This window comes from Vulpes vulpes, chromosome 9 (assembly GCF_048418805.1).
Source record: "Vulpes vulpes isolate BD-2025 chromosome 9, VulVul3, whole genome shotgun sequence".
NCBI lineage: Eukaryota > Metazoa > Chordata > Mammalia > Carnivora > Canidae > Vulpes > Vulpes vulpes.
Window position 1 is genome coordinate 90,312,120 of NC_132788.1, and position 15,992 is coordinate 90,328,111.

The 15,992-nt window shown below is 37.1% G+C and overlaps 1 protein-coding gene across 50 annotated transcripts in view; it reads left to right on the plus strand.

Moving 5' to 3' along the window:
• Positions 1-15,992, plus strand: part of PBRM1 (polybromo 1) — a 120,809-nt gene that overhangs the window by 48,870 nt on the left and 55,947 nt on the right. For 29 of the 50 annotated variants that reach the window (XM_072720848.1, XM_025986589.2, XM_025986539.2 and 26 more), the window contains 5 exons: positions 143-240; positions 2,361-2,405; positions 8,147-8,423; positions 10,416-10,521; positions 14,805-15,447. In XM_072720848.1, the coding sequence (XP_072576949.1) occupies positions 143-240; positions 2,361-2,405; positions 8,147-8,423; positions 10,416-10,521; positions 14,805-15,447 (1,169 nt within the window). The remainder of the gene's footprint in view (positions 1-142; positions 241-2,360; positions 2,406-8,146; positions 8,424-10,415; positions 10,522-14,804; positions 15,448-15,992) is intronic. The other 21 variants (XM_072720844.1, XM_025986600.2, XM_072720871.1 and 18 more) reach the window with 1 other exon arrangement.

The window sequence follows — 15,992 nt, forward strand, 5'->3', positions numbered from 1 at the left end:
GTTTACTGACTCTTTAATTATGTGCATCAACATGTAGTTGCATTTTTCTAAGAGAATCTGTTATGTCTAGCTATTTAACATTCATAAATTCTAGGAGCATTCAGCAGGGTGAGCTTGATTCTCAGGGTCTGCTCTGTTTCAGGCAAAGAAGAAGGAGCTTGCCAGAAGAGATGACATTGAGGATGGAGACAGCATGATTTCTTCAGCCACCTCTGATGCTGGTAGTGCCAAAAGAAAAAGGTATATACTCTTTTCATAGCTGGAGACATCTCTGTTTCTAGTATTTAGTTTTTGATAAGTACAGAAAAGTGTGTTTTTAAGCTTTTAGGTATGAATTCTTTTATAAGCTCTAATTATTTGCTAACAGATCTTTTTAAAATTCATTTGGGAATTGTATGATCAGCACTGCCATTGCTCTCAGTGCTGCAGTGGCTGTAGACCTCTTGGATAAAAGTGAGAACTACTTCTGTGGCTCAGCAAAGCACATTACTCTGTTGGCTGTCTGGGCTGTTTTGCTTTAATGTGGCATTGCAGGAGTGCCACTTAAATCTGATTTAGGTAATTTATACATGGTGAATTTCAAAAATTCAGTACTATCACTGCAGTGAAGTAAGTCACTGATACTCCTACGTCCTTGTTTTTCCTTATTAATCTGATCTTTATTTGCCATTTTAAGGATGTCAGATTATAAACTACCAAGTCATAACTTCTTGTAGTTCATAAAAGCTGAACTAGATGTTTGGTTTTTCTATCTTTCTAATCTTTCTCCAAACTTCCCTCACCCTTCCTTTCTCTGACGGGTTGTATAAAAGGGGCACCTCATTGTGAGACTCTGAAGCTGGACTCCTATAAAGAATATCCTGCAAGAACATCTCTTTTGTCTACGCCTCCTACACAGAGTTTCTCTGGCTCGATCTTTGTGGAACATCATATTCTCCCTCAGCCTTAACTGTCTCACCATCTTTGTAGCAGCACTCACTGCAGGGAGGACATTTTAAACAAAAAATAAGCAAATCACTAATAACGGGGGCAGATTCAGAGTCGAATGAAGAAGTCACTAGTAACTGTTGACACTGTTTTGTTCATGCATTAATAGATCCACTGAGATCAGATGATTTTAAAAAGTGGTTTATAAAAGAGAAGCTGTCCTATCTTTTCCTTTTATAAATAGCATTTGGGAAAATTTTTTTAGCTTTGAGAGTAACTGCTGTGCTATGCCATGGTAACTAAATTGACTGGTGTACCCTAAGATGTGAGTCTCCTCCATTACTAGCCTATGAATTTCATCCTTCCAAGTTCTTAATTCCTTGTTATACCAGGGACAACGGAGGAAAAATGTGAAACCAGATCAGAGACATCAAATCAAGGACATCTTTGAGTGTAATTATATAACTCTACTACAGCATCACCTGTGTTTTCCAGATCAGTCACCCATCAAAGATAAAAACTTCTAAGGCAAAAGAAGGTAATGCAGGCAAAAGTGATGGTACAGTTAGTGCCAACACTGAATGGAAAGAGAGATTTGAAACTAGTTGAGCATTAAAATAGTTCTGAGGAAGCATTAGCCCAGGCCAGATCCTTAAAAATGACCTCTCTGTCTCTGTGGCTTGTAGTTGGTGGGACAATCCAAGTAGATCAAAGGAAAGTTATTACTCAAACCTCCCGCAAAAAGAAAATTAAGCATTATGTTGTTGAAATCATAAAATCCCACTTTAGATAAAACATCTCTGTGAACAGGTTTCCTAGGAAGTGTTTTTAATAATAAAGTGAAAAACACAAATAAGAAGAACAAATACAAATCATTGCTAGAGTAATAAAAGAACATACCTGGTTTTGAAATACAGGCATGAGTTGACATTAAGAGGTTGAGAGAAGCAAGTGCTATACTTTGAATTTTGTGGCAAAGGAAGAAACATAACGAGCCTTTTAGAAGGTAGCTCGTTACATTAAGAGGTTTTGCTAATGAGAAATAGACTTTTCTGGAATTCAGGCAAACACAGCTGCCTAGTAGGTTAAGTTTAGCTTGTCCAGAGAAGTCAGGGCCAGGTTCCCCAAGTACCCTTGACTCCTAAATACTGTGTATGATTCTATCTTTGCCTTATTTTTTTTAATATCTAAGAGTATGGGGAAAATTGATGTATGTTCTCTTCATTCTGGGAGTGCATTCTTTTCCCCCGTCCCTTTGCCCAAAAATCTACCTGCTGTCTTCCATATTAAAATGTTCCAAATATTCTTAATACCTTTTATCCTTTGGGTCGAATAAGCCTCTTTTTTCTCAACCATATTTGGTTTATACATGACCCTCCGATATTGCCTGTTTTGTTTCTCTTCACATGTAATGTTTGTTTCTGCTTTCCCAGGAACACTCTTGACAGTGAGATGTTGGGTCTCAGGAGGCTCTCCAGGTGTGCAGTCCTTTTTTATGCATAAACATTTTTTAAAGTATAACTTCTGTGGCATGGTCAGTACTGATTAGACTAAAAGTGAAGTCTTAAGCATGAAATAACAGCTTGTATTTTCTTACAAATAAAGCAGTATAGTTAGAAGTATAGTTGGTAGAGTAAATTCAGAATTAGTTCACCTCGATACTTTCTAAAGCCTTAATTTGTTGCTAACTTTGCCAGTGGCCACAAGCCCTCTCACCAATCATTGTGATTGTGCTTGTGTGGCAGTAGGTGGAGGCTGAGAATATGGTGGCGTTGCCAGTGTCCAGAGGCTGGCAGACGCTGATTCCTTTTCAGGGATATCTTTTACACATTGAGGGGTGGTAGAAGGATCAAAACCAAAGTTGATGGTCCAAGTGATGTCAGCCTGTGTTGGTGCCTATGCATTGGGTTAGTGCTTTTCAAGCATGAATACATTTTATCAGTCTCTGATCTTGCCCACGTTTTATTTCTTTGAAAGCATCCATTCTTTTGCATGTCACTTACGATTTTAAAAACAGCTTTTGAGTTGCCGTGTTATAGCCCTAGCCATCGTTGTGTGGTGCTTTTATTTTCACTTTAGCCTTCTGGCATTCATGGAGTGTCAATTGCTTGCAGAACACCAGACTCTACTCTTAGAGGCTATAAAGGAGAATGTTTAGGCATCACCTCTACATGCCAGGAACTTACTGGCCAGGAAGAGAGAGGCAGGTTGAAAACACATAAAAGTATGTGGGAGCAATGTCATAGAATAATTGCACAAGGTACTCAGTTGTGTGGTTCTATAGAACTACATACACGATTGCCCGGATAGCTCGGAAATATGATTTCTCTATCATGCTTTTCTTTGCAAGTTAGATGTTCTAAAGTTATCTACATGTTGCTCCCATATGCAGTCCACTCTACAAAATTACTATGTTATCATTATCTACCTCCTAAATTTTCCTTAAGAAAAATTTTCTTAGATCATAAATTTAAGAAAAAAACATGGGTTCTATTTCTTTTACATCCTTCATAGTGTGTATGGCACTAACTCTGGGCAGTAGTAGAAATAGAAATGTGGGACATCGTGGAGTAGTATTACAACCCCAAGCTCTAGAATCTAATTGCCCAAGTCCAAATCCTAGTTATTCTGATTAGTTCTGTGATCTGAAAAAGAGTCAATAAGCATACCTACATAAGATTGTTGAGAGTACCTGGGTGGTTGATGTGTTTCAAGCCCTTAGAACTGGGCCTGGGTGCAGTTAGTACTCAATAAATGTAACTGATTATTTTCTGGAAGTAGTTCTCTTTGACATCAGGACTTGGTAGATTTCATTTTGTTTTTAGTCTGATGCTACTAGTCTGGGAAAATCATTAGGAAAGGTTTATTATTTATTAAAAGGTTTTACTTAGTAGAAGGTTTTACTCCTTGAAGACTTGAAGATGCAGTGAATGTAGCAAGCCTTGTGAAGGAAAGAAACTTTGGGTTTTAGCCTAACAGCAGACACCACTGAAACTCTAGGACCAGGGAAGGAGTTAAATCCTGGGAGACCTGGGAGCCTGTGAACGGGTAGAGGGGCCCACGATAAGTGCCCACCTTTGGGAAAGGGAAGGACATCATGAAAGCAGCCTAGTGATTATCAGCTGATTCAAGTCTTAGTTCTGATTGCTCACTTTATGACCTTAGATATTTGCTTGACCCCACTAATCTTCCAGTTTTCCAGCTGCAAAACTGGGATAGTCGGTGTATCTGGTTCATAGAGTTTGAGGATTAAATGAGGGTGTACATATAGTGCTTACTTAGCATAGCCCCTGGGCACGTGGGAGAAGTGTTAGCTGTAACTATAAATGGGAATTTTATGTGTAAATATGCAAATGTGAATACATATAATAAATAACAGCTTCAAAGGAAGTAGAATGTTAAGGACATTTGACAACATGGTCAGCCACAAAGTATGAAGGTGAGGACTAACACCGTGGCATGAAAAATTGAAAGATCAGATCCAGAAGGGCTATGGAGGTTCCTCTAAAACTTGGTGATAAACTAAGAGAAACAAAAAGTGACAGTGTCTTCAGTGTTTCATGTTGGGTGGGGAATCAGGAGGATGACCCTGGGAAATCAAATTCAGAACAGAGCCTCTTCTACCTTCTATTCTTCATGCAAATTAGAAAAAGCACCCATTTCTCAAGACATTTTCATTTGTTAGAAAACTGCTGTAATGTAATGATTTTGTTAACACAGAACTCTTCATGGCCTATCTCCTATAAAATTCTAGAACTGCATATTTATTATGACAAGGTCTGTTACCTGAATTGGCGTCCCCTTAAGTGCACAATGATAAACAGCCCTGGTTTTTAACTTCCTTAACATATATTTTACTTCAGTATGTTTAAAGGTGCTGACTTAAAAAATATATATATGAGTATGCCAGTTATAAGGTCTGAGATTCATGCACCTTTCCCAGAATGGAGTGGAGTAAACAAATTCTACTTATAGTTAGTGGTCTAAGAGAGGAGGACAGGTAAGATACATAGAGGGCTTCTAAGAAGAATCTGAAAAGCAAAGTGACATTAAAAACAGTAAACAAGGGATGCCTGGGTGGCTCAGCAGCTAAGTGCCTGCTCTCAGCTCAGGGTGTGATCCTGGAGTCTCAGGATCGAGTCCCACATCAGGCACCCTGCATGGAGCCTGCTTCTCCCTCTGCCTGTGTCTCTGTCTCTCATGAATAAATAAATAAAATATTTTTAAAAAGAAAACAGTAAACAAAAAATTAAAACAATAAAAAATAAAAACAGTAAAACAGAAAGTACCAATTAGCTGAATATGGTTTCTGTCTTTTTGTAATGTAGAGTTTATCTCATTTCAGAAAGTATTGAAGTTGCTTTCAAAGTCACAGATGTAGGGATGCCTGGGTGGCTCAGCGGTTGAGCGTCTGCCTTTGGCTCAGGTCATGATCCCACAGTCCCAGGATCGAGTCCCACATTGAGCTCCCTGCATGGAGCTTGCTTCTCCCTCTGCCTATGTCTTTGCCTCTCTCTCTCTGTGTCTCTCATGAATTAAATAAATAAAATCTTTAAAAAACTAAAAAGAAAATCACAAATATAATAAAGTTCAGCATCCATATTGGGAAAAGATAAAGCAAATACACCAGCCACCCAAGCTAATAGAGTTAGAAATTTCATAGTCTTCTAAGTTTTTTCTGGTAGCCAGATATACTAGTGAGCCAGTAGTTCTCAGTGTCAAAGGCAGTAGAAGGATTAGGAAAGATGTCGACAAAATAACAAAACAGTTTTTTCAGAGAAACTATAAGTAACCCTAATAATAAAAGTTTTATTGCCTTTGAGAATGGAACCCAGTTACACATTACTCTCTGAAAGAGTGAATAATACAGATGAGGAAAGGATACTATTTGTAGTAAGAGTTCTAAAACAGTACATTTCATTTATTTAGAGCCGTCTCAAATTCAGATTTTACATTTTGGATATGTCCCATTCAAAGCTGCTTGGTGTCAGAGTTATCCCACTCACCATTCTTTTGCTTTTTTGGCATTTTCTCTAAAACTTGATAAAGAAGCTTTCCCTCCTCTTGAATAAAACCTTTTGAAAATCTGCCCTAGACCCACTCTCAGAGTATTTGTAGCTTCCTACAGAAAAGTCCAGTGATTATTGGGGGTGATGTACTGGAGTTAGGAAGGGAAGAGAGCTCACCTGGACCAAGAAAGGAGTCTTGAATTGCTCTGCGTGATATTCCTGGGATGAAGAGAGATTTCATTTTGAGTTGGTTATTGAAGAGATTTTCCTGGGGTGAGGAGAAATTTCATTATGAGTTGGTTATTGAAGAGATCTTTTTTAACTCAGGTTCAAAATGGGATTCCTGAGTCTTCATTTTGAATTGCGACCCCCTGCAAGTGAGATCTAAATAAACTATATCTTTTGTAGCTTTAAGCATAGATTTCTGTGATAACAAATTCAGATTCTGAAATTTTTCTTTAGAGGCTTCCTGAAGGTTAATGTCATTTGTGTTCTAATCTCTGCCCACGTGGAAAGCTCTGTCTCAAGTTCCCCTTCCATTGTCCACTTGCTAAAGTCCTGGACTGAGGGAGGACTCCTCACATCTTTGCCCTCAGATGCCTCTTTGAGGAAATAGTCCCCACTGAATGAAACTTATCCTGACATCTAACAATTACTTACTTGACATAAAGACACAAAGATACTGAGAGGAGAAAACAGCAGAAATGATTCTGGAGCTGCTCAGGTAATCCTGAGAGGGGGATTGAGCAGTTTGAGTGAAGACACAGGAAGCAGAAGTCCTTTTTCCCACCTAACCAACCACTTTCAGGCTATCATTGCTCCATGATGCTTGGAAGATAGGCATGTCTGACATATTTTAAAAGCTTGACTTAAAAAAATAAATAAATAAAAAATAAAAGCTTGACTTAAAGATAGATATTTTTTCTCATCTATTATTATTTATTGGGTTTTTTTTTTTTTCCTTTTCTTTTCCTTCTTTTTTTTTAAAGTATATTTTGTACTTTGAAGAGAAAGTATCTGGTCTTTGGCGTCTTCATGCCCCAGCAGGAGAGTGAGTCTCGGGACTAGGAGACCTCTTTAGCCACATTGTTTATTTCAGAAATGAACTTCCTTCCATTTATAAGACAGGAAACAGATAAAAAAATGTTTACCTCTAAGTAATTATATGATGTTATGTTTATTGGATAAAAATTAAGTTATAAATCATTTCTTTTTATTACCTACCTGAGTGTTCATCTGGGGACTGCTGGCTCAGGTCTGGCTATAATTGATCAGTGTCCTGAAAAAAATAACAAATAATGGGGCAGAAATCATGTTGGAAGATCATCTCTTTTAATAATTCACTGGACATCTCACCTTGGGCAAGTCATTTAGCCATTCTGAGCCAGTCCTCAATAATTAGAAGACAGCCTATCTGTCTTTCTGGGCTCCTTTTGAAATCAGGTTCAAATCTGTGGTCCCTTGACTTTGTTCCACACCATGTACATCTGTTACTTAGCATCACATCTCATGGGGAGAATTTGGAAAACAAGACAGGGACTGACATTTAAGGATGAGAATTTGCTCAGGTGAACCACAGAGCATTTACTCCTTAAGCTAAGTTGGGATACTGGAATGATGCTGACGGAGCTGGAGGGAGCTGGGACTGACCCAGACAAGATTAATGCAGGAGAGACTTGTGCCCACTGTGGAGACTCTAGTCTTGTAGATAGCGTCCCTTTGTTTTCTGGAAACCAGGATATGCAGGTATTCAAAGTGGTTGTCTTAAGAGATGTTACATTCTCACTCTGTGGGTTCTGTTTTGGTTTTTTGAAGTGAGGAATGTTAGTAACAGCAGGGAATTGGTAGTTTTATTCCACTTTTGCTGTGTTCTTAAAAAATATATTTCAGCTGATAATAGCATTTCATTTTCTTTGGGTGTTAGAGATTTTTTTTTTAATCATTGCATTTCATAAATATTCTAAACAGGTTTGTCTGGTGTTCATTGGCCGCTCCTGCCAGAGTCACTATGTTTTAACTATTTGGAAATTCTCCTAATATTTGCTTATAGCTGCCAGCATGTTTACTGTGTTTGTGGCATATGTAATCAATAAATTGTAATCATTATGAACCACCTTCCCACAAGATTTTTTCATTTCATATCCATCCCTGTATGAAGAAAACTGAACCTCTTCTCATTTTTCCCCCTTTTCCCCCCATCCTCCCAACAGTAAAAAGAACATAAGAAAGCAGCGAATGAAAATCTTATTCAATGTTGTTCTTGAAGCTCGTGAGCCAGGTTCAGGCAGAAGACTTTGTGATCTGTTTATGGTTAAACCATCCAAAAAGGACTATCCTGACTATTATAAAATCATTTTGGAGCCTATGGACTTGAAAATAATTGAGCATAACATTCGCAATGACAAATATGCAGGGGAAGAAGGAATGATAGAAGACATGAAGCTGATGTTCCGGAATGCCAGGCATTACAACGAGGAGGGCTCCCAGGTAAAGATGTGTGGGAATCCTGGGGTAGGCACATTGTCTTTTGGGTCCTGGTAGCATAATGCATTTTGAAAGATTAGATCTAGAGGCCTCACTTAGGTTGCTCTTCTCAATGACCACCAGCTTAATGCTTTGTCTTTTATAAATTGTAAAGTGGCAATCCATTGCAGAGGTTAGAAGTTCATACCCATAAGGTGACATTCTAGATTTGAACTTTGCTCTGCCAGTCCCTGTGTGAGAGACTCACCTTCTCTGAACCTCATTGTCCCTGTTTGTGCCCTAGAGTTACTGGTAGTACTTCTGTCAGAGCCATCATAGGATTTAAACAAGGGAGTGTACACAGAGCACGTAGTACCCAGATGAAAGCCGGTAACAGTAAAGTCTTTGCACATTGTTACTACCCAGAGTAACCATACTTCTCCAGGAATAGTCTGCATCATAGGATTATATAAGAATCAGGATATTCTCAGAAAGGCACCTTTAAATAATTGATTTTATTATGAAGCATCTTGATTTTCAGTTCTTTATCAGTATGGCTGCAATACATTCTTCCTTCTTTGATATTTTTTGTAACTATTTTTACTGAAGTATAATTGACATGGAACATTATTGGTTTCAAGTGTATAACAATGATTTGATATTTGTACATATTGCAGTATGATCACAATAAATCTAGTTAACATCTGTCACTATGCATAGTTACAAATTTTTTTTCTTTTTTTTTCAAATTTTTTTTTCTTGTGAAAACTTTTAAGATATACTCTTAGCAACTTTCAAATATGCAGTACAGTATTAATAATAGTAGTCACCATGCTGTACACTACATCCTCGTGACTTATTTCTTTTCTTTTCATTTATGTATTTTTTCATTTTTTAAAATTTATTTTCTATACAGGTTTGTGCTTTTTGACCCTTTTATCCATTTTACCCATTCCCCACTCTCTGCATCTGGAAACCACCAATCTGTTCTCACCAATCTACGAGCTTGGGTTTTTGTTTTTGTTTTTGTCTTTTCAGAATCTACATATACATGAGATGATACAGTATTTGTCTTTCTCTGTCTGACTTATTTCAGCTAGCATAATGCCTTCTAGGTCCATCCATATTGTCACAAATAGCAAGATTTCATTCATTTTTTTTTTTTTATGGCTGAATGATACACTGTGTGTGTGTGTGTGTGTGTGTGTGTGTGTGTGCTTTATCCATTTATCTATTGATGGACACTTAGGTTGCTTCTATATCTTGTTTTTGGTAATTAATGCTGCAGGGAACAGGAAAGGGTTCATATACCTTTTCAAGTTTCCTTTATCTCTACTTTAAATCTCCCAGAAATAAAATAACTTTAAAATCATTAATTTCCTTTCTTCTTGATATTACAAATTTAAGTAGGCACTGAGGGTACTTGTGATCAAACCCTCTATCATAGGGGGATGCAGCTGTAGGGGCCATTAGGTGAGTAACCTTGTTCTTGGCTACATATTATCACCCTTGGCTCAGTCTTCAAAGAGAGATCCTAAGCAGGGATTGTTGCTTTTCACAGATCAGAGGCCAGATTGTGAATTCAGATGGATACTAAATCCCATTTAATAATATTTGAGGTATTGCTATTCAACTATCATATATTTTTTAATGTTTATTTCCCATTGAGCTGGGTCTGCTACCTTTTGAGGGTCCAATGGAAGAGAGATTTATGAAAATATATAATTAAGTATCAGAACTTCTGTTAAAACTTGCAGTGATTCTGCCTCTAGTACTCAAACTTTAGTATGTATGTCTACACATAAGAATCACCTGGAAAGCTTAAACAACAAACCATTTGAGGCTGAGTCCCATCCTATAGAGATATGATTTTTTTGCTCTCTAGTCATCTCAAGCTTTATGTCTTTAGTTCCCAATTATGCTAACCTGTGTCTTGAAAACTAATTTATAGCTATGTGTTCTACCTCGATAGAACGTTTTTTAGAAAATAACTTTAAATATATTTACAAAATATAGGTGTACAATGATGCGCACATCCTGGAGAAGTTACTCAAGGATAAAAGGAAAGAGCTGGGCCCGCTGCCTGATGATGACGATGTGGCTTCTCCCAAACTCAAGCTGAGTAAGGCAGCCTCATGCTTTGTTACTCAGTTTAGTCTATCAAGGGTAGATTACTGATTCACTGAAATAATACTTAAGTGATGAATGTATTTGACTCACACGCTAGCAGGGAGTTTCTTTCCTCCTCTCAAGCACTCTGTATTTTAAGTAGTTAAACTGTGGAAAGCATGTGGGGAATAGATATAAAGTGAGAGGTTTTGTTTACTCTCTTAAATGCTGTGGACATTTTGTAAATATTAAATATTAAGAATAGACATTTTTTCCACATATCATGCCTGCAAGAGTGTGGTGGCAGATTTGGATTTTTTTTTTGTATGTTTGTTTGCTAAATATTGGAATTTAAAGTGAATCCCAGCAGCAGATCCTAGACAGAATTTGAGAAATTAGAGATACTCAGCCACAGCACTGTAAGTTAATTTCCTTGTCTTTTGAGTGTGGTCTGTGGATGGTGATTTTATTAGAACTATGAGGAGAGAAAAGACAACAAAAGCAGTTAATAACATTGGGCTAAACAAGTTTCTGCCTTATTTAAACTATGTAAATAAAATAAATACTAAGAAAATTAAATTGGTGTTGCCATATATTCTTTGGAACTATAATTGCTGAAAGGGGGAAAATAACACCCTGCTTTTTTTATATGAAGTGACTATAAACTGTATTACAATAGTTTTGGGTATGATTTATTGCTAAATGATGATTCCTTCTTATTAAGTTATCCTTTCTTGGAATTATAGAAGCGTGCAGAAGATTTGTAGAAATGTAAATCTTTTATTCTACTTTTTTAAGGACACAGTGTCGTTTAAGAATAGAATTAGTTCTGGGGGGTGCCTGATTGGCTCAGTCGGTGGAACCTGCAACTCTTGAACTCTGGGTTGTGAGTTCAAACCCTATATTGGGTATAGAGATTACTTTAAAAAATAAATTTAAGAGGCAGCTGGGTGGCTCAGTCAGTTGAGTGTCCAGTCTTGGTTTCAGCTCAGGTCATGATCTTAGGATCCTGGGACCAGGCTTCGTTGGGCTCTGCTTCAGGTTCTTTCCCTCTTCCCCTCCCCCCATTTGTATATGCTCTTTTTCTCTCTAAAATAAATAAATCTTTTTAAAAAAATAATGTAAAAAGAGTTTTTAAAAATAGAAGTTATTTCTTATTTTTTTAAAGATGTTATTTATTTATTCATGAGAGATACACAGAGAGAGGCAGAGACATAGGCAGAGAAAGAAGCAGGCTCCATGCAGGGACCCCGATGCAGGATTCAATGCAGGACTCGATCCAGGACCCCAGGATCATAACCTGAGCCAAAGGTTATGCTCAACTGCTCTGCTCAACTGCTGAGGCACCGAGGTGTCCCAATAGAAGTAATGTCATAAGTTAAGTTAGGAAATGATAGATAATTAATAGTAACTAAATATGTGTAAACATACATATATATTTTCTAAAGTTCAGGAAAGGGAGATTTTAATGTGTAATATTGATTTTCTTTTATTTCTCTATTTTGTATTATGAAAAGTTTCAAATTATATATATGAAGAATGGTATAACAAACCCCTGTATATACCAGTCAGCGTTTCTCAAGATTGTGTCATACTTACTTCCTATATCTGTTTTTCTCTCTCTTTTGTTTTAAATTATTTTAAAGGAAATTCAGTCATGTCATTTCATTTCTATATAGTTCAATGTGCATCTCTAAATTTGCAGATATTTTCCTAAATAACCATGAAATCATTATTAACACTGAACAAAATTAGCAGTTTCTTGCTTTCATCTAATACCTGGTAAATTTTCAAATTTTACTCCTTTTCTCGTGAATGTATTTGTACAGTTGGTTTCTAATTAAGTTCTATATATTTTATTTGATAGCTATGCCCTCTGTTCATAGTCTAGAGCAGGTCCCTCCTTTTTTAATTCTCATGCTATTGACTCTTTAGAAACCAGATCACTTTCTTGCACAGTTTCAAGTTCTGGATTAATCAGTTCACTTCCTTATGATATCAGCTAACTTTTCTCTTTATTCCTCTCATTTCTTAAAAAATGGAAGTTTATTCCAGAGACTTCATTAGATTTAGTTTCAGCCTGGCAGGAATGCTTGCTTCATAATAGGTTTTTTGTTTTTTTTTTAAGATTTATTTATTCATGAGAGACACAGAGAGAGAGGGGGCAGAGACACAGGCAGAGGGAGAAGCAGGCTCCATGCGGGGAACCCGAAGTGGGACTCGATCCGGGGCTCCAGGATCACACCCCGGGCGGAAGGTGGTGCCAAACCACTGAGCCACCTGGGCTGCCCCATAATAGGTTTTCTGCACTTAACAACGTTGCATCACACCTTGCAGCAATGTCTGGTTGCGGTGGAATCTACATAGGTCCACATACCACACTTGATACTTCTTTTAATCTGCAAATCCCCCTTCCATCTTTCTTTTTTTCCTTTGCAGTCTATTTGTTGAAGAAATTGGGGCTATACTGTAGCTTCCCACAGTCTGGGCTTTGCTAATTGCATCCCTTTGCTGTAGTTTACATGTTCTCATGTCCTTTGTATTTCCTCTAAATTGGTGGTTGAAGCAAAGAGGCTTGATCAGATTTAAGTTAGTTTTGATCCTCATTCCCTCCTTTTGGCACAAAAACCCACCTTCAGAGGTGGTGAATGGTCTTCCATTGGGTGGCCCTGTAACAGCTGTCATTTCTTCCACATGTTAACAGATGTTGATGCTGACTACATTAATTCATTAAAGAGGTATAAAATAGCAATAGTCTGATTTTATCATTCCTTGCTCAATTACCAACTGGAATACTTCTGTATAGAGAAACTGCCTCATCCAATATTTGGTTAACCAGTGGTGCAATTTTTTGCTTGTTTGTCTTGTTTTGTTTTGGATTTTTTGAAACCATAAACAGTAAATTCCCTTTCAGCTTTGTTTACCAGTTTTCCAAATAATGCAATGGTTTACTGGTGTCCTCCAACATTTATCCAGTTCGTCTGTTCATTTTTATATATCATTTTTTTATATATCATTTATTTTATTTTATTTTATTTTTTATTTATTTATCATTTTATATATCATTTATATATATATACTAAATTCGGACGCATTGCTAAGTTTTAACTCATTGCAGTTGTCCTTATTGATGCCCCTATTATCCCAGGCTGGCCACTGTGTTCTACTGACATGACCACAGTAAAAAAGTGTTTAGATTCTTTACTGTCTTGTGTTTTAAGATACACAAGGCTCATCTTGTGCCAATTGCAAGTCAGCCATTTGCTAAGGAGCTACTGGTGTTAATATTTGAAATCCATATTTCAGAATTATAGTCAATATAGTCAGACTACGTGGGGTTATACTGCTACTGCATTGGTCTTTGTTTCTAGGATTTTCAGTGAATAGGACTAGGAAATTTTGTATGTGTTTGTTTTATACCTAAAGATAAAATACATTGTAAGTTTATATTGATGCTCTTAACTGAGATTTATGGCTACAGGATTTTTATTCAGCGTTCTTTGTTTTAACATCTGTATCTCTTTCTTCTGTGATAAAAATCTGTCCTCAGGATGCCTGGGTGGCTTGGTTGGTTAAGTGTCTGCCTGCAACTCAGGCCATGCTCTCAGGGTCCTATAATTAACCCCTGAGTTGGGCTCCCTGCTCAGCAGGGAGTCTGCTTCTCTTTCTCCATCTGCCTCTCCCCTGCTAGTGCTCTCTCTTGTTCTCTCAAATAAAGAAATGAAATCTTTTTTTTTTTTTAAGAAATGAAATCTTTAAAAAAAAATCATTCTCAAGGGTGCTACAGGTGATAGAATTAGAATGTTATATAGCTATTCATTTGCTTTATTCTACCTTACAACTATTTCGACATGATAGTACTTATTACTCTATCAGTAAAAATGATTATTAAAAACAGTTTAAATTTGTTTCCAGTTTCTTTGTCCATAGAATATACTTCACTAGAGATATGCTAGTTGGACTGTGTTGGGGATTCCTGGGTGGCTCAGCAGTTTAGCGCCTGCCTTTAGCCCGGGGCGCGATCCTGGAGTCCCGGGATCAAGTCCCACGTCAGGCTCCCGGCATGGAGTCTGTTTCTCCCTCCTCCTGTGTCTCTGCCTCTCTGTCTCTCTCTATGTCTATCATAAATAAATAAATAAATCTTTTTTTTAAAAAAAAAAGTGTAACTGACTAGTTGAACTGTGTTTACAAATCACTTAGAGTACTGCCTGTCTTTTGATTATGCTTTATCAACTATATACAATTTGGGTTCATTTATTTCATTTTATACATTTAACAGTAAGTTTCTTTCTTTAGGTAGGAAGAGTGGAATTTCTCCTAAAAAATCAAAATACATGACTCCAATGCAGCAGAAACTAAATGAAGTCTATGAAGCTGTAAAGAACTATACTGATAAGAGGGGTCGCCGCCTCAGTGCTATATTTTTGAGGCTTCCCTCTAGATCTGAACTGCCTGACTATTATCTGACCATTAAAAAGCCCATGGACATGGAAAAAATTCGAAGTCACATGATGGCCAACAAATACCAAGATATAGACTCCATGGTTGAGGACTTTGTCATGATGTTTAACAATGCCTGTACATACAATGAGCCTGAGTCTTTGATCTACAAAGATGCCCTTGTTCTGCACAAAGTCCTCCTTGAAACTCGGAGAGACCTGGAGGGAGATGAGGACTCTCATGTCCCAAATGTGACTTTGCTGATTCAAGAGCTCATCCACAATCTTTTTGTGTCAGTCATGAGTCATCAGGATGATGAAGGAAGATGCTACAGTGATTCTTTAGCAGAAATTCCTGCTGTGGATCCCAACTTCCCAAACAAACCTCCTCTTACTTTCGACATAATTAGAAAGAATGTTGAAAATAATCGTTACCGGCGGCTTGATTTATTTCAAGAGCATATGTTTGAAGTCTTGGAAAGGGCAAGAAGGATGAATCGGTAGGTTTCAAAGCTGTTTCTTTTTGAGAAGATGTAGTTAATGCGAAATAGAAGAAAATTCTGCTTTGCTACACTATTTCAGTATTTCAGCTAAGGTATATAATTACAGTTGGTGGGGTGCTGTTTTGAAGTCTAATTTTCCACAACTTTTAGAGAGCAAGTATAAGCTGTGGGAGAGAGAAGGCACGCTACTGAATCATCTAGATCAGGACCAGTAAAAAGGAAAGAAGACAAAGTTGAAGATTTGTTGAAAAGCATAAACTCTTAAAATATCTTTCACAGATGCTTTGTTTTAAGGATAGAATGCTTATAATTAGAAATAGTAATGTGATTTTTTTTAGTTCAATCCAAGCATGCTTTGAATAAATTAAAATAGCTCTGAGTTACTAATCTAAGGTTAGCCAATTTAAATTTGATCACCATTTCCAGTTCCTAAAAAGGCTCCTTTTTTTATCTCAGATTTCTCAATTTTAAGTTCCTTTTGCAGATATTTAATGTACTAAAAAGCAATCAAATTTATATTTCCATCAAACTTGAATTCCCTT